At 39.4% G+C, this 24,500-nt stretch overlaps 1 protein-coding gene across 1 annotated transcript; it reads right to left on the bottom strand.

Annotated features, from left to right (window-relative positions):
* Positions 1–6,687: 6,687 nt before the first annotated feature.
* Positions 6,688–9,093, bottom strand: LOC125196878 (subtilisin-like protease 4). The gene has a single exon (XM_048095538.1). It carries the CDS (start codon positions 9,088–9,090, stop codon positions 6,940–6,942), a length of 2,151 nt encoding a protein of 716 aa, XP_047951495.1. The 5' UTR covers positions 9,091–9,093; the 3' UTR covers positions 6,688–6,939.
* Between the last annotated feature and the right edge of the window lie 15,407 nt (positions 9,094–24,500).

Genomic DNA, 24,500 nt, shown 5'->3' with positions numbered 1-24,500 from the left:
TATGTGCTCTAGATAAACCAAAAGCTTTTGTATCTTCTCAATCATGGTGAAACATTCACGGTCTCTTCTCTCAACTTTGATATTCGACTTAGTTCCATTTTGTTATTGGGCAATTGAGATTCATGAAACCTGAGAACTATTTATGACCGTGTTACATATCTAACTGCACAAAATATTCCAACGGACTAGAGGTTTTCAATTTTCACATATTCGTGAGAAAGTAGCATGTGATATGATTTGGATAGTATTTGAGTTTAGTGTAATATGTTTTGTAGAGTGAAGCTGCAGCTTTACTTTCTTCTGCTGTTAATCTGTATCGTTTCCAAGATGTTCATTTGAGAAGAATGTTTCATCTAATTGCAAGGGATCTTTGCCCTATTGCAAATGAGGTTTGCATTTCCTCTTTCTGTTTTTACATTTAAATGTTTCTCTTCTACCTAGTTAGGGGCTTATTTTTTTCTATTTTTAATGGAAAGGTTCCTTGGGGATAGTTTTTTTTTAAAAGCCGAAAAAAAACAATGTTGATATGGCAAATGTTATCCGTTTTATCAAAATTCAAATAAATCAATTGTTTTGAAATGCCTCAAGGATAGATGTGACGGCAAACCCAGGTTGAAAAAGTCCTTTTGTGTGCAATCAATATGCTAAAGGTATTATTACATCTATTTGAGGGAAATACAAAAAATATTACCCTTTAAATAGTTAAATATTTATAGGTTATAATTGTTTATTCTTGTAAAAATCCGGATGGCCTAAACTTCAAAAAAACCCAGACCAACTGATTTTAGAACAGAAAAACATTGTTCCCTTCCCTATATCTAGACTTTGTGGTGAAGATTTTCAAAGGGTTATCGATGGCCTTTTTGATTTTTTCTCATTTTCATGTCTAATAATAAAAATGCATTATATATAGGGGGAATGCATCATCTTTGGGGCTGTTTGGGTTTACATGTTACATGAGCTCGAGGGACATTAAAGCTTTTAAAAAAAATGGGGTTAACCTTTAAGGCCAAGGCTTGTCTTCCTCTTTCCATTAGCTTTCCCGCCGGGATTATCGAGTTGGGCTAAAAAAATGTTTATTTTGCAAAATCTTAATATAAGATATGAGGGTACAATTTTTTTCAAACTTGCAAAAAATCATTTTGTATAAAGATAAAAATAAATGGTGGGCCCTGGGATTCCTTGTGTATGTGGTTTTTACCGTGTAAAAAGTAAGATCAATTTTTAAGGGGTCTTTTAGGGGGAAAACGGTTCCGGGATTGTCCCCCAAAAACATTAAATCATCCAAAACCCCCCCGAAATTTTTTGATTTAATACCCCCCCAAACTAAAAGGTTAATTTTTTGGATCGCGACTTTTCCCCACCCATTGGGGCATCCCCTGAGGCCCCGCCAGACAGTTTCCCCCCTAGATATGAAAAGGGGGGGATTTTGCCCAAAAAATTTAAAAATATAAACCCCCTTTTTTTCTGGGCCATTGGCCCCAAAAAAAACAAAAAAGCCAAAAAAGAAGGAATTTTTTAAAAAAATTCCTTCGGTGTGGAAATTTTTATGTCATCTATAAAGTTTAAACTAAAAAATTTTTTCCCGTTTTCCTTTTCAACGGCGGTTTTTTGACCCCTTTCCCCATGGTCCCGGGGGGGGAAAATTGGAGCCCCATTCTTTTTTGGGGCCCGGCCCGGGGGGTATTATAGCCCGGGGGGGACCCCCGGGAGCTTTTGGGTACCGGCCAAGCTTTAGAAATTTTCGCAAAAACGTAGGGGTTTAACAATTTTTATTGTTTTTTTCCAAAAAAAATTACAAAAAAAAAATAACTAAAGTTTGATTTAAGCTTGAAAATAAAAAAGGGGAAAAAAGAAAATTCCACGTTTTAAAATTTTGAAATTTAAAAGGGGATGCGATTTTCCCAAAAACCCAATTTAACCCTTTAATTCCAAAAAAATTTAGATGGCAAAATAAAATGGGTTAAATTTTAATCCAAAACAACCCAAAATCATCAAATGCACCAAATTTTCCAATTTTTTAATTTCAATTCTTTTCTATTGGGGAAAAATTTTAACCTTTAATGTGTTAATTTCCAATAAAAAAAAAATTTTTAAACAATAAAAATTTAAATTATTTTTATAATATTATAATTTAATTTTCTTGTTTTTTTGTTTAAAAATTTATTTTTTTTATTAGTTATTTAAAACCTGTAAAAATGGGTATTTCCCTTTAGGTATTAAAAATTGGGGCCCAAAAAAAATATCGTTTGGGGATAAACATTTAGATGATTTTCGGGGGGGTTTTTTATGAAAATTTACCCTCTCTTTTTTTTAAAATTTTCCTCAAACTTTTTTGTTGTGGGAATTGGGGTTTGGGCTTTTTATTGATAACACGCATTCACACCTAAAGTTTCAAAAATTTTGGGTTTTAGGGAATTCTTCAAATTTTTTCATGCAAAGATTTTTATTTTCATGCTTAGAATTTAGCATGTCAGTTATTTTTTGTTTTGTAATTTTGTTGCAGAGAACAGTAATGAAGAATTGTTCGAACTCTACGTAACGTGTGGTTACGTAGAAGAAAACACAGTCAAGAATGCCATGGCGCTTCTTCCGGCGGACGCCATACCGCATGGCGTCAACAAGGTGGCGCTTCGAGCCGTATCAATGATGCAACGGCTTGTCGACAGCGGCCACCATGAAAACGGAAAATGTGGAGCTATCGCGATGTTCCTCCTTAGGACAATCCAGGAGATGGTCAACACTGGAGAAACGATTGTTGCAATAGAAAACTTGAGGAAGGCTGTTTTGGATGCAACTCAATTATCCGATGAGATGACATCGAAGGTTTCCACACTCCAGAAGGACAGGGAATGGTTTTATACCAGGATTCCAATTCTTGTCTTTATAGTGTTTTCGGTTTGCTTTGTTATGTGGCCAATGACCGGAACATCTAAGAACGCCGATAAAATGTCTATATATGCGTTTTTAAACGGTTATTTGGCTTTAGCAGCCAGTTTCGCCCCCTCTATATTCTCAGGTATATATCATTGGGTGGAATGTCGTACAACGAAGCAGTTAGAGCCTCTACAAAAGGTGATCAAAGCCGCCAAACAGATGAAGAAGATTGGGACAGCGATCCACAAAATTATTACGGTTCTGGATATTGGGGCGGGTATTGGAGTACCCAAAAATATATCGGGTGAGGTTTTGGATAGACATTTAGATGATTTTCGGGTCGGATACCCGGATTCCCACCCTAGAAGTATCCCAACTTTAATAATTGATCTTACATTCTTAATACACGGTACACATACACATACACATAGACCGGAATCCTTCTATGGCCACCATTTTATCTTTATCATTGATACATAATAGTATGTATCTGTCTGTAGTATATTTATCGAGGGAAGAGCGAGCTTGTGTATCCTACATATCTCAATCTATATATATCAGCACTTGCGCCAATACCATCAACATTATTTTTAGACTAGCAACAGTGCAATACCTGAGTAATAACCCGAGCCAGGATGCAAGCCCCCAATGGCGATGAAGACCAGAATGAATGCCCAGAAATAGGACACATCTGAACAAGACGCTCGTCCATATAAAGGTCGTCAACACAACCCACTTTCATGATAATGCACTCTTGACGACGTACTGGTCCCATCTGCAAGCTCATGTAAATCCAACGGACCGACCCCAATGATGATGCATGATGTACTAGCTATATATATATATATGCATAGTTATGTATATGGATGTCGAGACTGAGACCGCACAAGTAAGAAAGGTAGTCTTGGGGCTGGATGTCGTAGACAAGTCCGGGATCTTGAGCTCTTGATGGATTCACATGCCCTGATCCCGTGGCAAAGATGTCAGCCGGGAGGAACCTCTCGTCCTCAATTGGATTGCCAGCGAGGTTCACGTCGTCTGCAATGGTCATGATGGCCGACTTGATTGCAGAGGGAGACCAATCAGGATGTATGCTCTTGAGCAGATCCGCCAGGCCGCTCTGGTGCGGGCACGCCATTGAGGTACCGGAAATTATGTTGAATGTGGATTCTGTGTTGGTGTTGCCTTCGACGGAAATGTGCCATGCTGCAAGAATATTAACTTCGGGGCCTAAAATGTCGGGTTTCACGATTCCAGGGGTTGGTATGCTAGGACCCCTGGAAGAAAATGAAGCGACGACTGGTGCACGCTCATCACCAATCACGGTACCTTGGGAAGAAATAGTGGCGGTGGGTGTTGCCGTTGATTTTATGTAAGCTTTGTGATATATCTATAGAATATCTCCTATATTTCTATTGTTATTTTATCATATCTTTTCCATATCATTATTATCTTATTCACCAAGTTAGGTTATTCATAGGAGTATTATAAATAGGACCTTGTTATTCTCATTATTCAATCAAGAAATACAATTACCTCTATCTTATTTTTATCGCTTATTTCAATTCGGTATTGATCTTGGTTTGATCGACGGGCAAAGCTCCCGCGACTACCTCATCAACCTTTTATCCCTCCGATGATTCTGTGACGTCGGAATCTTTTTAAGAGATCATCTCTTAACAATTGGTGATTCCATTTTCGAACTCATGGCTGGAGTCAATCTTCCTTCATGGTCGGAGATATCGCAAGCATCTGATGGCTTGCAATTGACTTCAACAGCAGCAACGTGGGAGAGTATTCTCGCTAGGTTGGTCAGAATCGAGTCCCGATTGCTTGAGCATGGGCATAGGGCAGCATCCACGCGCCCTCCATCGCGCCCGGAACCTGACCCACCGGGCGGACCTCTACTGTAAGCCGTCTCACAGCCGCAATTCCAGATCCCCTACTACCAGCCGCCACCACCGTTCATTGCACAGCGGAGACCGAAAACTTGCTGGGACCCACCGAGCAGTCGGATGCTTTCGGAGTTCCCACAGTATGATCAACCACCAACACGCCCAATCTCTTGTTTGGATCGGCCGGATGGTCATGCATTCTATCACCAACATGGGTACCAGAATTGGCAGCCATCGTCGCCACCGGAATACGCGATTCCACGATCTGTTTTCATGACACCGGACTACTACAGTCCTCCCGTTGGACAGCAGCCCTGCACTGGGAAGCTCCCACTCGGCTGGCCACAACCACCCCCGCAACACTCACCGTCCTGCTGGTGGCCAACATCCGCACCGCTACCCAATGGGTTTGTGTGGCCAACATCCGCACCGCTACCCAATGGGTTTGTTGAATTCCAACATTTGCCGCTCCCGCTGCAGCATGCCCAATTTCAGATTTTCGCTGAACCTATCTCCGATTCCAGTGACGTAGAGATGCCGATCAGGTAGGAGGTTCGGACAAAAGAATTGCCTCCGGTCAGGATCACAAGCGCGAGGAGGAACAAGTTCAAGGGCCGTTTGAGTGCTCAATGCAACTGAATGCTTTTCCAATCAAGGTTCTTCACGCTAAGGTTGATTTGGGTAATTTCATGGGGGTCAACACGTCAATGGAATTATTGAGTGATTCATCACATGTTAAGAATGCTACAAATATGGATCATCGTTCAACATCACTCAGCGCCGATGCCCGGTTGATTTCTCCGCACAATGACACTTTGTGTTTGGTCATTCATGGACGCATTCACAAGATTTCAGAACTGAAATGTCATGTCCATAAGGGTCACCCCTTTGTGATTTTTTATGGGAATAATGAAGGAAGTGGTTCAATTATTCGGCTTGATCCAGGAGGAGTTATCTCGCCAAAGCTGTATGGTAAATTTTAAATGGGACTCTTAAACTGGGACGGATGGAAATGGCAAAATAGGACTCTTAAACTGGGACGGAGGGAGTATGTTGTAAATTGAATATTATGATTAATTAAATTTCATTTTATGATGAATATTTTTTAATCAGTAGTTACGCTTATTATTTTTATTGAATAAAATATTTTAAAAACTTTCAATTTGTATGAAAAAAAAAACTTTGAAATGGAAAATTTTGGGCCAAAATGAAGAGAATGAATTCTCCACCTTGATGAAGGGTAGAAAAGTGTAGATAATATTTCCCTTGTTGAGCTTGGTTAGATTTGATCCCCTTTTGTTAAATCCTTTGAGTTGGTCTATAAGATATTGATCTGAGCTTGAAATTGGTGCATATTGTTTTTTCAGGTAAGCCCAAATCATGTTGTGCTGTACTATATTTTTCGTATGGCACAACACAAGGATGAGTTAAGTTGGTTATGGGAAAATAAAGTAAAATAATAAAATGAAGAAAAAGAAGTTATCTTTCCACTTAATCCATCTCCCATTGTTCCTTCCGTCTTTCCTTATCCCGCATAATCTATCACACTTTCTACTTCAACCCCCAACTTAACTGAGTTACGATTGTTAATTACAACTTTTTCCTTATTAAATTGAAATTTAACTTAGTGGTGTAAAAATGGAAAATGGTGGATAGTGAAATTCATTTTAATTAATTAAAAGTAAACCTGAGTGATTGGTATGAAAAAAGATGTTACAATATGGGTCATATGTTGAGCTATGTAAAAACTACAATGACAGGTTCTTGGCTTATGACATGACATGAGAAAAGTAAGCACCAGATGACATGACGAGAGGTCGAAACGCTGATGCGAAGAGAGTTGCGCAAAGCTGGTTGGAGGAGAACTAGCTAGTTTCAAAACCATAGTTTGTTTAATTATGATTGGGAGAAGAAATAATCAACTTTTAAATATTTATATTTCATATGTAATGTGAAAATACAATAGCCTTATTTATAATAATATGCATTCCAGGAAAGAACCGACCCGGAATGAAGCTGATAATTCAGCTGGACTCGATACATGACATGTAGTAATTAAAATAAGGACTCGATACGTAAACAGTCATGGATGGCAGCGCCTGCATGTGAATCAAATTTATACTAGTAGTATAAATTTGAAATTATTAGCATCCATAGATGGTTGGTTTCAAGACAAACGAACCACAATAGGGCTCCGAACAGAATGATTGGGAGAGGTCCATTTCAAGAATCCTTCCACGAAATCGGTATTCGGAGTGAGTCGGCTGAATGTAACCTTGTACTGCAGTTTCTGTTCTGTCTCGGAGAAGTTGAGCGTGGCGGGCTCCACACTAACTTCAACTCCGTTAGGTGGGGAAATCTCCACCTCGTATGACGAGTCAGGGTCCCCTACGTTTGTGACGGTCCTGGTGTAAACCTGGGAAGTTGATCTGCCACTGAAAATGATAGAGAATGAAGGATAGTTTAGCTCTGCTTCCGCTATCTTGGATTCGACTGCACAATTCACCCTCCTATGTAGAAACCGCTCCACTTGGCGGTCCGTGTAGCCGAGACCGCACAAGTAAGAAAGGTAGTCTCGGGGCTGGATGTCGTAGACAAGTCCGGGATCTTGAGCTCTTGATGGATTCACATGACCTGATCCCGTGGCAAAGATGTCGGCCGGGAGGAACCTCTCGTCCTCAATTGGATTACCAGCGAGGTTCACATCGTCTGCAGTGGTCATAATGGCGGACTTGATTGCAGCAGGAGACCAATCGGGATGCACGCTCTTGAGCAGAGCCGCCACACCGCTCAGGTGCGGGCACACCATTGAGGTACCAGATTTTATTGTCCATTCAATGGAAGTGTCATGTGATGCTGCCAGAATATTGACTCCAGGGCCTAAAATGTCGGGTTTCAAGATTCCAGGGGTTGGTATGCTAGGACCCCTGGAAGAAAATGAAGCGACGACTGGTGCACGCTCATCACCAATCACAGTACCTTGGGAAGAAATAGTGGCGGTGGGTGTTGCCGTTGAACCTAAGTAAGCTTTGATCTTCAATCCCGCGGCGTAGCTGAAATGTGTTGTTGGCGCACCGATGGCTGCAACTTGAATGGTGTTTCCATGTGTCTCATTGTTTATGAGAATCACGCCGGCAACGCCACTTGGAATTACTTTTGTTCTGTCATCCTCACACACAACTATCTTACCTCGGATGTCGTTCCCCCTGCAGTCGGGCGCGTAGACAAGCGGGAAGAGCTTTCGTGGAAAGTCATAAACTGATTCACCATCCACTTCTTGATTGTTTCCTAGCACTGCTTTTGCACTCAATTTTCTGTCCAATGTGCTTGCTCCAACCGTCAGAACCCAAGGTGCCCAGTGTCCCAAAGATGAGGGAAAAGGCCCTTCGTTTCCAGCAGCGAAGCTAAGGAAGATACCCTTCTCCATCGCACTGAATGCACTAATTGCATAATAATCATCATACAAGTTTTTTATTAGTGTTGCGTCGTCATAGCCTATAGATATCGACAGCACGTCGACTCCATCTTCAATTGCTGCATCCATTCCAGCAAGGAAAGCTGCTTCTCCTCCTTTACCATTGTTTAGCACTTTGTATATGGCTAAATGAGCAAGTGGTGCAACGCCAGCAGCAGTGCCATTAGCCCTGCCAAAAAGATTTGCGCCTTGCACAAAGCGTCCAGCAGCAGTGCCCGCAGTGTGAGTTCCATGGCCATTATCGTCAAGGGGGCTCTGGTCCCCGTCGTTAAAGTACCTTGCTCCAATGATTTTGTTGTTGCAGGATGTGTGGCTGAATTGACACTCGCCCTTCCACTTAGCTGGTGGAGGTGGCATTCCTTCGTCGCTGAAGGAAGGATGCTCAGGCATCACTCCGGAGTCCAACACGCCAATAATCACACCTTTACCATAATTAGAGTCTTCCCACAACCCCATATTCTGGTTCAACCCCAAGAAGTTGGGGGAATGTGTTGTTTGCACGGACATCAATTTCTGGGGCTGTGCTGAGATGAATCCTTTCTTCTTCTCCATTTCTTTCACATGGTCGGGTGAAAGCTTAGCAGCAAATCCCTTCAACACGTGGCGGTACGAGTAAACGAGTTGCGCCTCATCTTCACTCGAGCTTGTTGTGGTAGCCGGTAGAAAAGAGCGGTACCAGCTCTCCAGATCTTCCGATTCAGAAGCAACATGTGCATCAGGTGCCTCAACATGGACAATGTATATTTGTAGACTATTTTTATTTGGTATCTGAGATGCAAATAAGGGCAGGCTAGTGATGCACAACAAGCAAACAATAATGATAGTAGAAGATAGGTGTGCCATTTTTAAATTTTGTTGTGTCGATTATGAATTCATTTGCTTGTCTTTAGTATACTCGTACAAAAACGATCTGATTTAACCTTATTAAAAACGATCTGATTAACTGTTTTGTATACTCGTACTTTTGCAAGTTTATAAATCACTACAGTTTTACATTTTTTTTCCTTAACATTATGCAGATATACTACTTATTTCTTTAGTCCAAATAATTAAGCCAATCTAACATTGTTGAAGACTAAATTGTAGGAAATTAAATGATGTGGAGGGGCTGAAATTTAATTTTGCAGAAAAATGAACCATGGCTGCCTGATGCTCGAAGAAGAGAGAGAACAAAAATTTAACTAATATAAAATATAAAATATTATTTAAAGTTAAAAAGTAGCAGTACAATTTTATTAGTTGTCTCAGGTAGGGATGTCAATCGGGTCTGCCCGTCGGGTTTCGGGTCCACCCTACTCGGATTGCGGGTCAATCGATTGCAGATTAATTGGGTTGCTACCGATAATATTAACATGCAACCGATCCAATAAATAATTGTTAAAATTAGTTATATTCATACAAGATGAAATATTTAATTATGATAAATTTGAGAAATATGCTTAAACTCAATCATAAACATGACCAAATACTAATATTTAAGATATTTCTTGAAATTTCGATGCATATTTTAGAAATTTAAATATTTTTAAGTGAATTTGAAGTTTTTAATTTATTTATCGATTATTATATTAATAAAAAGTCAATACATAATTTCTATATTTAATATAAAATTGAAAGTTATATTTTTAATTATTATATTATAAAATTAATTAATGAAGTGTTGAATTAGGAGTAAAAATTATAGAATAAGAAATTTTATTGGATTTTCGGGCCAGTCTATCGGGTTTTCGGGTCTGGCTGTAACAGGTTACAGATTAATTGGGTGCAGGCTAATCGGGTTTTGATTTTATTGGGCAAGAAATTTTCAGCCCTAACCCTATAAATTTGACGGATTATTTGGGCCAGCACATGGGTTACGGACTATACTGACATCTCTAGTCTCAGGTAGCGAAGAAACGTTGTACAAGTGGATAGCGTTTTTATTAAATGTCTTCTCTTAATAAGTAGTCAAAAAATTACACCTTCTTTCTCTTAATAAGTTACACCTTATTTCCTTAATAAGTAGTCAAAAAATTAATGAAGATTTAATATTTTATTTAGTCTATCAAATTTTATTGAGAAAATGAAGATTTAATATTTTTTTATCAAGTCTATCACATTTTATTGAGAAATTCTTCGTATTAAAATTGAATGGAAGCTGAGTAAAAAATGACAATCTAATTGTGAATATTAATAATGATATTTTTCAAACTATTAATAATAAACAAATTCATCAATTTTGTGATAAACGAGAACACATAGAATGTAATTGTCATCACTTCATGAAAATAAACACACCTATAATATGAATTGTTTTATTCTTTTAATAAGGTGTTAGACTAGTTTTATGTGATACTATGTATTCTATCATCGTAATAGTGATTTTTTGTATGGTATATTAATGTTTTCAGATATAGTATACATTCTTTTGTCTATATAATATCATAGCATATTTGTTATTTTAGTCCATCTACAAAATAAAAAATGAAATATGCTAAAACAAATATGAACATCTACAAAATAAAAAATGAAATATGCTAAAACAAATATGAACATTATTTTGTAGATGGACAAAAATAACAAATATGCTATTGTGACATCCCTAACCGAAAAACATGCATTATTTTGTATATTAATATATTATATTATCATTTTTACTATAGATATATTAAGTGTGTGCCATCGAAGATATACATAGTGTTATAATCAATCATTATAGTCTAATAAATAGATAGTTTTGATTCATGAAATATTTATTTAAATAAATATATATTCTGTATAATTATAAATTTCTTTTATATATATTAAATAATTAATATAAATGTGTATGCATGTGTTGTAAAGTGCGCATGTGTAAATTGTAGCTCAAGTGTTTAAAAAGTTACACGATTTTAGTTTTTCACTTATACGTGTTTCTCTTACAAATATATATAACAAAATACAAGTGAGTCATAGTTTGGCCACTGATATGTATTAGGACTGTAGAGTATAAATATATTTTTTTTTCATGAGAATGAAAGAGGGGGAATTTAAGGAAGGTACGGAGAAGAAAATAGAACAGGAGAAGGAGAAAAATATTTAGACTTTAGAAGCAACAACTATATATATGAGAGTGGAAAATGAAGAAAAGGAATCGAGCTTTTGAGTAGTTTACTTATCTTAATCAGGTGTGTATAAATCACACTTTTAATTTTACATATTTTATGTGATTGATTGATATGTGTTAAATTGAAGTGAATATTTGAATTATATGATGTGAGACTGAAATGGTTATGTGTTATTTGATATTGATGGTAGAATATGATATGGATATGTGAGTGGTGATTTTGATATGTTTTTATATGACATTAGAATTACTTGAATCATAGGATTAAAGAGGATACGTGACAATCTTGCCCTGGGTCTGATATCAATAGTAATGGAAATAGACCTATGGGTCATATTCAATAATAATGGACCTACGGGTCAAAGAAAATATGTAAAGAGAGACCTTCGTGGAAAGATCAAATCAAAGAGGGGACTTCGTGGAAAGGTCAAAATGAAAAGAGGGGCATTCGTGGAAAGGTCAAATAATTAAAAGGGACCTGCAGGTCGTATACAATGGAAATCCCGGGCAGATACCAGGCTTGATCTGTCACAGAATAATGAAAAGAACGGAGAGGCATATGCATATGAATATTAAATTGTTTATGATATTTATTATTTCTGGTGATATATTTTGGTGAAAGAATGTGTTTGATATTTGTGTGTGAAATTAAAGGTAAGGTTTATATACTTTGAGTTGTGGCTCATAGAAACCACTAATATTTTTCAGGAATAAGATATAAGAGAAGTTTTTAGTTGACGTGGGTCGTAGGAACTGCATGTGTTATCAGGTTAGGTGGTTGGCGCATTTTGGCAACCTTCTCCTGATCATCATTTTTGCATGTAGATAAATGTATAGTATATAGAGTGGTGAGAGGGTCCCACTAGTTTTTATAATGTTTTGAAATATGTACTCCCTCCGACCCAAGGAAGATGACCCTTTCTTGGACGGCACGGGAATTTATGCAACTTTATTTTGTGTGAACTGGAGAGAGTAAAGTAAGAGAGGGAATAAAGTAGAGAGGAGTGTTTCCATTTTTAGTAATGAGTCATCTTGATTGGGACAAACCAAAAAGGAAAGTGGGTCATCTTTAATGGGACGAAGGGAGTACTTGATATATGGTGGTTTTTGAAATTATATAATATGTGGATTTTATGTAGTTGACACGTGGATTATTAATTTTAAACTTTAAATTTATTTATAGTAAGTGCATACGTTATAATGGTTGAGGTGGGATAGTTTAGGTGGTATCAGAGCGGGGATAGAATCCGCCGGGACATGGCATTTATGAATATTGCATGATACAATTCGGTTTGAAGTTTAATTTGCATTTCAATTATCATGAACATTTGTCACCGAGGAGAGAAGGCTTAGGCACCCTACATTGTCCATTAATTATAGAATGCATTTCATATACATGTTGCATCATATGAGGAAGAAATTTTAAAGAGGTCGGAAAAATAGAAGTTGTTGATTTTATGGGACTAATCTGACAGGGGCTGGGATATAGTTAAAAGTGATAGAACTGGTGTTCAATCAGATGAGTTGTATGTCAGAAGAAGGTTTTGATTATATGGTATCTCTTCTTTGAAGCTATACTTACTCTTGGCGGGAAACAGTCCCACAAGCTATGATACAACCTCTGATATTCAGTTCAGACGATTTTTCGAGAGAAGGTGTTGCGAGTTAATTCAATTGAGCTGCTAGCGGATATTGATTCTCTTGTTCATACATAAGTTTTGATATTATTATGGGTATAGATTGGTTTTCACTTCATCAAACCAAGGTAGCTTGTCAAGTAAAAGAATGATAATATAATCATCGAGACGGGATCGAGTGATATTTTACGGTAATCAATATATTGTTCCAGGTTTCCTTATATTATCTAGATCGGCTTTTTGATTTATTGGAAGTGCAAATTTATCTGGATTTTCACCTTATCGGGAGACATATTTCTCTATTGAGCACTGCATTTATTTTTATTTCTACTTATCAACCGTCTTCATTAGAGTTTCAAGAATTTAAGAATCGGTTACAAGAGTTGTCGGGTAGGAGATTTATATGACCCATTGTTTCATCTTGGAGTGTACCTATTTTGGTTATCTCCGCATCTGCAGGTACAAGATATTATGTTATTTATAGTGATGCGCTGAAACATGGAATTAGTTATCTTTTGACTTAATGGAAAGTTTATTGCTTATGCGTCATAACAATCGCAAGTACATGAAGTTTCTTATTTTGTTCAAAATCTGTTATTAGCGACATTATTTTGCTTTGAAGATTTGGCATCATCATCTGCAGGAACGCTTATATGGTATTCTAGTATCTTAAATATTGTCAGAGATCCGCGATTTACTATCTCAGTTTTGATAAAGTCTTTTTGTGAGTTTAACTCAGAAAAAAGAACATGTGATTCGAGCAAAAAGGTAAGTTGAGTCCTCATTACATTGGGCCGTATGATATTGTCGAAAGAGTTGGACCATTAGCATATAGGTTAGCACTATCTCCGAAATTAGCATAGATTCATAATGTTTTCCACGTCACTATGCTTCGACGCTATCGATATGATCTTCACATGTTCTGAATGATCCTCACATACAGATTTCTGAAAATTTGAGTTATACAGAAGAACCCGTCAATATAGTGGACCGTCTGATCAAACAGCTGCGAAGAAAAACTATTCCAATGGTTAAAGTTATTTGAAAAAACCACGGAGTCGAAGAAGTGACTTGGAAAACTGAGGAAAAGATAAGAGAATTATCCACAACTGTACCAGTGCTGATAAATTGTTTTGCTAAGAGATTATTTGTGCTGATATCGAGGTTGCATACCAGTGCTGCATTTTCTGCCCTATGTTGTTGATTGAATCTTTGGCCTACTCTTTACACATAGGAGTCCTACCGTTTGGATGTTTTCAAAGGGACAACTTTTGGTTTGCTTTAACCCACTGTTGGATGTTCTCTTGCTTAAGGTTACATTGCTATTGTGTTGATTTAGAAAGATTGTTTTATGCTTTGCTTTACTTTTCTAGTAATTTTTGGCCATATACACTAGAGTTGATATTTGCTACATTATCAGTAACATATATGTTATGACAAATAGGGCAATTGTGAATCGAGAAACAAAAGAACGTAAATAGACACAGAATTTACGTGGTTCACCAACGTTGTGTTGGCTACGTCCACGGGCAAGAACGGAGAACAAATTGTATTATGACTGCGGTTTCAGATACAGATTGGATCTGTCAGATCATAGAATTATGTGCTCTACTCACATATATATAGGCACACATTAGACAGACTGGGCCTAGGAAACATAATCTTATCCCAATTAGGAAACCTAATCCTATACAAATTCAAGGCATACTAACAAATCTCCACCTTGACTTGAATTCTCCCTTGCAGACGCATCATCATAGCACCAGACGAACAAACTTCTTCATTCTTGCCTCAGATTTGCCCTCCACGGGCAACTAACAACTCATGACATTAAGCAAGTCCAAACAATGTTGGAACTTGCTCTGCGGGACCGACTTGGTGAACATATCAGCAGGATTATCAGCAGTACCTACTTTCTTCACCTCAATTCTCTTCTCATCTCTTAGAAAATGATACCTCACATGATAGTAAACAGTACTCCCAAAAACTCTCAACATAGAGTAATCTGCAGGTAAATCAGCCCATACTTCGTACGGTGTCTTGCAGTCAATGTCAATGTGAGGTCCACGGTTGTTCAGATAACAAGCCGTGTTTACTGCCTCTGCCCAAAACTTCCTAGTTAAACCGGCTTGGAAGAGCATGCATGTTGCTCTCCCCAACAATGTCTGATTCATGCGTTCTGCCACACCATTATGCTGTGGTGTATGTCTATCTGTGTGATGGCGAACGATCCCTTCACTTCTACAGAACTCATCGAACTCAGACGAACGAAATTCCAGATCGTTATCTGTTCTCAATCGCTTGATCTTCTTCCCAGTCTGGTTTTCAGTTAGAGTCTTCCACTCTTTGAACTTCTTGAATGCATCACCTTTATGTTTCATCATAAACACCCAAGTCATTCTCGAGTAGTCATCAATCATCGACACAAAATACTTGTGTCCTCCAATAGACTCAACACGTGAGGGACCCCAAAAATCCATATGAATGTAGTCAAGTGTCCCCTTCGTTCGATGAACACCCTTCTTTGGAAACTTGCTGCGATGAAGCTTCCCCAACACAGTGTTCGCAGAAATCAAGTTTATGCACCTTATGGCCCAAAAGAAAATCACGATTCGACATGATTCTCATGCCACGTTTTCACATATGACCGAGCCTCATATGCCACAGCTTGGTCATATCCTTGGTTGCAACCTCGGATGATGCAATATCAGCAGAATTTGCCACGATGGAACCTCTCAGAACATACAAGGTACCCCATTTCAAAGCTGTCAGAACCACCTTCGAACCTTTCAAAATACGCATTATTCCACCTTCACCTTTGAAACTGAACCCCTTACTATCAAATGTACATAGGGATATCAGACTCTTCGTCATCTGTGGAACATGCCTAACATCGTTCAAGGTGCAGAAGACCCTATCATGAGTCCTAATCCTGATTGAGCCGATGCCAACCACCTTGCAGACAACACTGTTAGCCATGGTAACATTGCCTCCATCTATCTGCTCATAAGTGTTGAAATACTCCCTGTGAGGACAGAGATGATATAACACTCCAGAATCCAAAATCCACACATCATTACAGTGTGGTTGTTCATCCGCAACCAAGGCCAATTCTTCTTCCGAATTTGTGTCATCAGCTTCTACCACAGTCGCAGAACCGTTAACATCTTCCTTCTTGCCCAGTTTCTTCTTTATCCTTGGACAATCAGCCTTCCAATGCCCTGGTTCTTTACAATATCTGCAGATGTCATTTGGCTTAGGGCCTTTAGGACCTTTTGAACCTTTTCAGTTCTGCTTCTTCTGTCTGAATTTCTTATGTCCTTTACCCGTAACATATAATCCCGATGGCACATCTTCTGTGGCTGAACTCGTTGCCTGTTGACGATCCTCTCTGATGTGGAGAGCAGATCGAACATCCTCCAACGAAAGAGTTTCCTTGCCAGTCATAAAAGACTCAACAAAATTATCGTAAGATTCAGGCAGAGACACAAGCAAAATTAAAGCAGCCTCCTCGTCTTCTACTTTAACTTCAACATTACGCAAATCTAGCAAAATTTTACTCAAATTTTCCAGATGATCCCGAAGGGGCGTACCTTCCTGCATGCATAACGGAAACAAACGTTGCTTCAAGAGAAACTTGTTGGTTAGAGACTTCGTCATGTATAGGCTCTCCAACTTCGCCCAAAGAGCAGCAGCCGTCTCCTGATCCGCAACTTCGATGATAACATCGTCAGATAGGCTCAACATGATGGTTGAGTGGGCCTTTTCGTCTAAGGTTGTCCACTCCTTATCATACTCCGTAGCCTTCTTTGTTTTGAGCGGCTTCCACAAACCCTGCTGCTTCAGCATAGATCGCATCTTGATCTGCCATAAACCAAAACTATTTCTCCCGGTGAATTTGTCAACCTTTACGTTCAGAGCAGACATCTCGATTTACCAGACAAAACTCTCGCAGCGGAATTCAAAACCCTAGTTCGAAAATCAAGGCTCTAGATACCAGTTTGTTGGTCAAGCCCGCACGGATTTGTTTTTGGGTCACTCCCAAAAGGCCTCAAACTAATTGAGATTGGACATGAATTATATACACATTCCAACTTCCCTCAAACATCCGATGTGGGATAGGTTTGTACTAACAAACCTCCCCCTCAAACCGAGACCACATCGAAACACATAATGGGCTCCGACTCAGACGGATCGTCGGCCCCACTCAAACATGGGTCTCGCAAATCGGACCAGACCCGACACCAACCTGGCTCTGATACCAGTTTGTTATGACAAATAGGGCAATTGTGAATCGAGAAACAAAAGAGCGTAAATAGACACAGAATTTACGTGGTTCACCAACGTTGTGTTGGCTACGTCCACGGGCAAGAACGGAGAACAAATTGTATTATGACTGCGGTTTTCAGATACAAATTGGATCTGTCAGATCACAGAATTATGTGCTCTACTCCCATATATATAGGCACACATTAGACAGACTGGGCCTAGGAAACATAATCCTATCCCAATTAGGAAACCTAATCCTATACAAATTCAAGGCATACTAACAATATATTTCTGCATATTTTGTATTTCTCTTTTCTTTCTTCTTTTTATTTTCTTTACAAGGTGATGCTGGATGTTTAGTGGCTTGGGAGCTGAAATGTACTTCCATTTGGGGGAATGGTGTATTTCATTTTTTTTTTCGTTTCTCTCCCCATTTCAAGTTTCTGCAAAGATTGTTTTCAACAATCATCTAATACTGTTCTTGCTTGCGACTAATTTGAGAATTTTCAATCACCATGGTCGATGAGAAACTTCTGCTTCTCTTTTGTTCTCTCATAAGAGCTCTGAGTTGAGGGTTTTGGGTATATATTCTATGTGATTTCATGGTTGTTTGTATCGTTTTGTAGTCTTTTAATAGGAATGTTTTCTTTCAATGTTGAAGTCATAAATCTAGTTAAGGAACAAAGCTGAGGGTGAAAAAGAATGAACAAGAAAGCTGTGTGATTGTTTGCATGCATGTTGCTGTATTTCTATTGCTGTAAAATAACTCAAAGCTCTTTTTATTTGTAAATCTAAAACCTAAAACAATGGATATGTACATTACTACACTAGTATTTGCATTGAGTATGTTTCTAACGGTTACAGGGCATAAATGTACTTTACAGTTACTATCAAATGTATAAAATTAACACGTGCATATATTGGATAGTAATCAAAGTTTAACGGAACTAAGACTAAATATTAACTGCATCTTCATGCATAACTAAGACTTAATATCAATATTATGATTGCGATATTAAACGACTGCGATTGATGTTGTGGCAACAAAATTTAATTTGTTATGTTCTGAGGATAATTTTGTCAATTAATACGATAATTGTTAAACGAAGGAATTGGTAATCGGTATCATTATTATTCACTATATTTCGATGAAGGCATTACATGGGAATATATAGGCTACATAATATCTACATATGGTAAACCTAATTTACAATAATTACTCCTCTATTTTAGGCTAAATATGCTCTCAAATCTTTTCCTGATTTCATGAAATATCTTCGATATCTTCTAACACTCCCCCTCAAGCTATGTAACGTGATTGCCTATACTTAGCTTGCACAACACTTCTTGAAATGACTTCGAGTTCACTGCCTTTGTCAATATATCAGCCAGTTGATCTTCAGATTTGACATAGGGCATTTCCACCACCTTTGCTTCGATATTCTCCTTTATGAAGTGTCGGTCCACCTCCACATGTTTCGTTCTGTCGTGTTGCACCGGGTTTTCTGAGATACTAATGGCCGCCTTGTTGTCACAAAAAAGTCTGCACGGCTGGGTTGACTGAAGACCTAGTTCTGTCATTACTCTTCTTAGCCACAGTACCTCCGTAAGTCCACTTTTAATTCCTCTGAATTCTGCCTCGGCACTTGAGAGGGCTACCACTTTATGTTTCTTACTTCTCCATGTCACAAGATTTCCTCCTGCAAAGGTAAAGTACCCGGCAGTTGATTTTCTGTCATTCGGGTTGCCTGCCCAGTCTGCATCAGTGAAACCATGTATCTCCATGTGTCCATGTTTTTCGAACATGAGCCCATGCTCCGCGGTTCCTTTCAAGTACCGAATGATCCTTAGTACTGCTTCCCAATGTTCCTCCTGGGGTGCATGCATGAATTGGCCCGACTGAGTAAGCAATATCTGGTCTCGTGTGAGAAAGGTAGATCAATTTCCCAACTAATCTCTGGTATCTCCCCCTGTCTGCCTGTTTAGCATCTCCCTTCATCTGCAATCCATGGTTCTGAACCATAGGAGTATCTGCTGGCTTACAATCAAGCATCCCAATCTCTGCCAACAAGTCCAGTATATACTTCCTTTGATTTATAAATATTCCTTTCTTCGATCTAAGTACCTCTATTCCCAGGAAGTACTTGAGGAGACCCAGATCCTTCATTTCGAACTCCTGAAAAAGATTATTCCTCAATTCAGCTATCTCCTTCTCATCATCTCCAGTAATGATCATGTCATCTACATAAATAATCAAACATGTGATCTTGCCATTTTTCTTCTTAAAAAATAGAGTGTAGTCTGAATTACTCTGCTTGTAGTCATATTTCTTCATTACTTCGGTAAATCTCCCAAACCATGCTCTTGGAGATTGTTTCAGCCCGTACAAGTTCTTCTGGAGTCGGCAGACCTCCCCTGCTCCAAACTCATCAGTGAACCCGGGTGGGGGTTCCATGTAAACTGGTTTCGATAGCTCTCCATGTAGAAAGGCATTGGTAACATCGAACTGGTGTAGTGGCCAATCTTTGTACGCCGCAACTGAAAATAATACTCCCACGGTGTTGATTTTAGCCACGGGCGAAAAGGTCTCGGCGTAATCAACTCCATACGTCTGAGTATATCCCTTTGCAACTAGTCGTGCCTTATACCGTTCAACTGTACCGTTCGGCCTTCTTTTGATTGTGAATACCCATCCGCATCCGACAGTCTTCACTCCTTCTGGTAGTTTTCCTTTCACCCATGTATTGTTCTTCATTAGTGCCCTCATTTCCGTAAGCATAGCTTCTCTCCATTTTTTATGTTTCATTGCCTCCTCGGCTGACGGTGGAATTTCCTCTTCCTCATACATCGCAGCTTCAAATGCCCGTGCCATCTTAGTCAGATTTCCTTGCACGCTACTCCATAGCGACTTTTCTTTTCAATCTTCTCGGGAGAGTATCGTTTGGGAGGAACACCCCTTGTAGTCCGATAAGGAAGTATGTATCTCCCAGTGTCTCCATCAATTGTGTTCTCCACCAAGGGTTCTGTATCAATAGGATCAGTGGTATCCGAATTCTCAACTAGATTTGGTTCAGGAATTACCTCGGATATCGTCGGAGGGGTATCACATGGGTTTGGGTGGTAAGATTAGCTCGGCGGCAGTGTCGAGCATATCCTCAATCGAGGAGCTTGGCACTGGCACAACCCAACTTAGGTAGTCCATAGTACTACCTGGATTACTCTCTCCCTGACTACTAAGATGTGTGTGGTAAAAGAATTCGGTTTCCAAAAAATTGCAATTCATGGTCGTGGTGATTTTCTTGGTTTGTGGGTCAAAGCAACGATAACCCTTCTGGTTTACCCCTTACCCTACGAACACACACTTAGTTGCACAATGTGAAAGCTTGGTTCTCTCATTTTGGGAATGTGGATGTAAACGGTACAACCAAAGACTCTAGGTTGGAGGTTTAGTTGTTGGGGAATGTTGGCCTGTTTGGATAGAATATCGAGAGGGGTTTTCATGTTAAGGATTTTGGTGGGGAGTCGGTTGATGAGGTAGATTGATGCAGCAACAGCTTCTGGCCAAAAATGTCTAGGAAACTTTGATTCAATCATAAGAGCTCGGGTCATTTCTAAAATGGTTCTATTTTTCCTCTCAGCTACCCCATTCTGTTCCGGTGTATAGGCACAAGAAGTTTGATGGATTATGTCGTTATCTTTATAAAACTGGTTCATGGTACTGTTCACAAATTCCCTCCCATTATCTGACCTAATGGTTTTGATAGTGGTATGAAATTGTGTTTGGATAAGTTTAAAAGAAAGCGGCAAATCTATCATACACTTCAGATTTATGTTTCAAGAAATAGATCCACGTCATTCTAGTGCAATCATCGATAAAAATAACAAAATATCTAAAGCCATTCCCCCCAACAATAGGTGCGGGCCCCCATACATCAGAATGTACCAAAGAAAACATAGACTTCATACGAGTGTTTGTAGGTTTAAAAGACTGTCTGTGGCTCTTGGCCAAAACACAAGTTTCACAAGAAAAATCAGACGGAATAGAAAGGTTCAGATAAAGTAATTTAAAATAACCAGGAGAAGGGTGTCCTAGTGTTCGGTGCCAAAGCCAAGTTTCCTGTTTCGTGGATCCGTGAGCCAGCATTGCACTGCCAAGTTGAGCTATCTCGTCCACGTAATAGAGCCATTCCTTCTCAGTGCCACGCCCAAGTATCCTCCTCGTCTGAATATCCTGTAAAATACAAAAGTTGGGATGCATTAGGAGAGTGCAGTTCAATTCCTTAGTCACATGATTAAAAGACATCAGTCTTTGAGATAACGTAGGGATATATAGACAATTTTTAAGTCGGAGAGTAGGGGATATCTGAATGGTGCCCGCCCCAACAACAGTAATCAATTCCCCATTGGCAGTTTTTATATATGTTTTTGTCACCTCACTAAAATCACAAAAGTCATCCATGTCTGGTGTCATTGTATCAGTTGCCCCACAGTAAAAAATCCAACCCCTCGAACTTCTACCAGATACATTTTGAACATGAAACGCAGCGGACATTAAGGGTGCAAACTGATTGCTAGACACAAAATTGGGGTATATATGGGATATTTGGGAAGTTTCAGGTTCAATTTCAGATAAACAACATTCCGGTGGTCTAATTTTCATGAGATGGGGTCTTTTTTCAAATAAGCAATTCTTTGAGGGGTCAATATCATATTTATCAAAACACAATCTAGGGTTTGGTTTTACCCTTTACCTCTAGCGGCGCCGCCGCTCACTGATTCCGTCCGTTCTGCATAATTTCAGACGCCGCGCACGCTGCCGCTGGTTGGTTGACCCTCCGGTCGGACTCCAGTCCCTGCCCGGTATTTTCCCCGTCATTCTTCCGTGCGGTTCCTGTTGGAACATATATACTAAAAAGCATTTTTCGAGTTTATTTTTGAATTTGATAAATTGCTTGTATATTGTAAACACTCTTCATTTAATGAGAATAATAAATGTTTTCTTCATTCTGTGTATTTTACTTTAATGGGTATTGACCGTATTTAATTATATATTAAATTATATAATTAAAAGCGCCGGAAAGTAAAATCAGTCTAAGTCTTCTACATTGAAGGTTGGGTCGTGGAACAGGTCATCACAGTAGGTGGCCCAACCGGTACCTTGTAGAAGTAAAACTTTTTCACAACCTAGATAGGCTTTGGCTACCTATCGTGAAAGGTTGCAGTGTCCATCCGAAAGTCGTCTTTACCTTGAGAATGACTAGTGACAATGGTGTGGTATAGCATTGAATGGATCTAAAGTATAGACACGTCTTTGTTGCTATCTACTGTAAGACGATGTCTTGGAGATTTAATATTTCCTAATCTTTGTGATAATATAGGACACACGTTATTTAATCATACACTGCTTTGACTTATCAATAGGTGCGGGTTTTTCGTAACCCAATATTCCTGATATCTTGGGTAGTAGTAATTAATAACTAGCATGGTGTCAGTTTTATTATTACATTGAATCGTGTGCCTGCGTGGTTTGACTATATCCCCAAGAGGTGTTCGAGAGAAGTTCTATTATTCGGAAACCCGGCTGGTTTGGATTTAATCCAAGAATAAATAGAAAAGGAAAAGTATATTTTGATATACATCTCGTACTAGACAAACTCTTGGAAATAAAAGATATTAATTAATTTTAAAGTCTATAGCAGACTACAAATTAATTAATGGATATAGAAAGTCTTAGACACGGGAAATAATATATTAAAGAGGTTAACTCGGATTGCTTGTAATCACGGATTGGATGGGCGGTCAATATTTCTTCTATAGTGGCACAAGAAATATTCCATTGGCCTTATATTAAATTATGGGTTATAATTTAATTAGTAAAGAAGGTCCAATAGGGGAGGCCCAATCCAAGCCCCATAGATCCCTAACCTAGCCCATCATAAACTCTATAAATAAGAATGTAAGGAGAGGAGACAAATATGTTATCACAAACCCTAGCCTCCACACTTGGCTTTCTTGTCTTCTCCAAGATTCTTATAATTTCTAAGAGATTCCTCCCACAAGGAATTTAGATCTATAGAGTTAAGGGTCATAGGTTAGAAGATCTTTGGTCTTGCATTCACAATCAAGCTTCAAGATCTACACGTGGAGAAGTAGCAAGCCACTTCGATTCTTTGGAGAATCATTGTTGTAAGTATTCAACATCATAATTTAATTTAAATTATGTGATTAATTGCGCAATAATATGTCTCTACATGTTCAAGCATGAAATTGAATCGACCCACATAATCACCTAAATAGATTCTTATGTGGATTTATTTGTTTTGCATTTTCCGCTGCGATTATCCCCAACAGTTCCTTCACCGCCGCCTACTCCGACGACAAATTTCGCCTGTCTCGGCGATGATCTCGCCTTCTGTCGTTCCTCCCACCATTTTGGGTAGCCCAATCGTTTGAAGCATGTCTCGTATGTATGTTTTTGTTTCCCACAGTGAGAGCACCAAAGCTTTGAGGTGTCTGGTCGGTTTCCCGACCGGCCGGTAGCGGCGGGGCGCGGTGGTGGAGGGCCGCTGGTTCGATTCGACGAGCGTTGGCTCTGGGCAGCAAATCCGTGACCGGTCTCCCCCCCAAGTAGAGGTGGCCAAACTAAACCGGACCGCCGGTTAACAGCCGGTTTCCAACCGGCGGTTCGGAACCGGACGACGGTTTCAGTTCGAAATCCGGTTACACGGTTTTTACGGTTCGGTTACAGTTCAAGAAATATGCAACCGGAACCGGCGGTTAACCGCCGGTTCGGAACCGCCAGTTAACCGGAAAATGTAGCCGTTCGCCGATAGGTTCGTAGGGTTGCAGGGCGTAGGTCCGAAAAAGACGGTTAACCGCCTTGTGTTGGAAAACCGGCGGTTCCTGACACAAAACCGCCGGTTCCCGACGGTTCAGGCGTAGGGTCTGAAAAGGTATCGGAAACCGCCGGTTTTCGGTCAGAAACCGGCGGTTTTCTGACACAAACCGGCGGTTCGGTCAGAAAACCGGCGGCCAAGGCCAACGTATAAAGAACTTGACATTGGCTTGGCATTTTTGGCACATTGGCCTAAAGCTTGACTTTGGCAGCAGGCCAAGGCTTGGCGGCCAACCTTTGGCCGACAATTGGCCGCCAGGCCAAATCAAACCGGTGGAGATGAACCCCCCCTCTGGCCAGTGCCTAAACGACGGGTCTCGGTTGCGAGCAGCTTAGCTTGGTCGCCGGGAGGTGGTGGCGCGGGGCG

The sequence above is a fragment of the Salvia hispanica genome, chromosome 6 (genome assembly GCF_023119035.1).
Source record: "Salvia hispanica cultivar TCC Black 2014 chromosome 6, UniMelb_Shisp_WGS_1.0, whole genome shotgun sequence".
Lineage (NCBI taxonomy): Eukaryota > Viridiplantae > Streptophyta > Magnoliopsida > Lamiales > Lamiaceae > Salvia > Salvia hispanica.
This window is presented reverse-complemented; position numbering and strand designations above follow the sequence as displayed.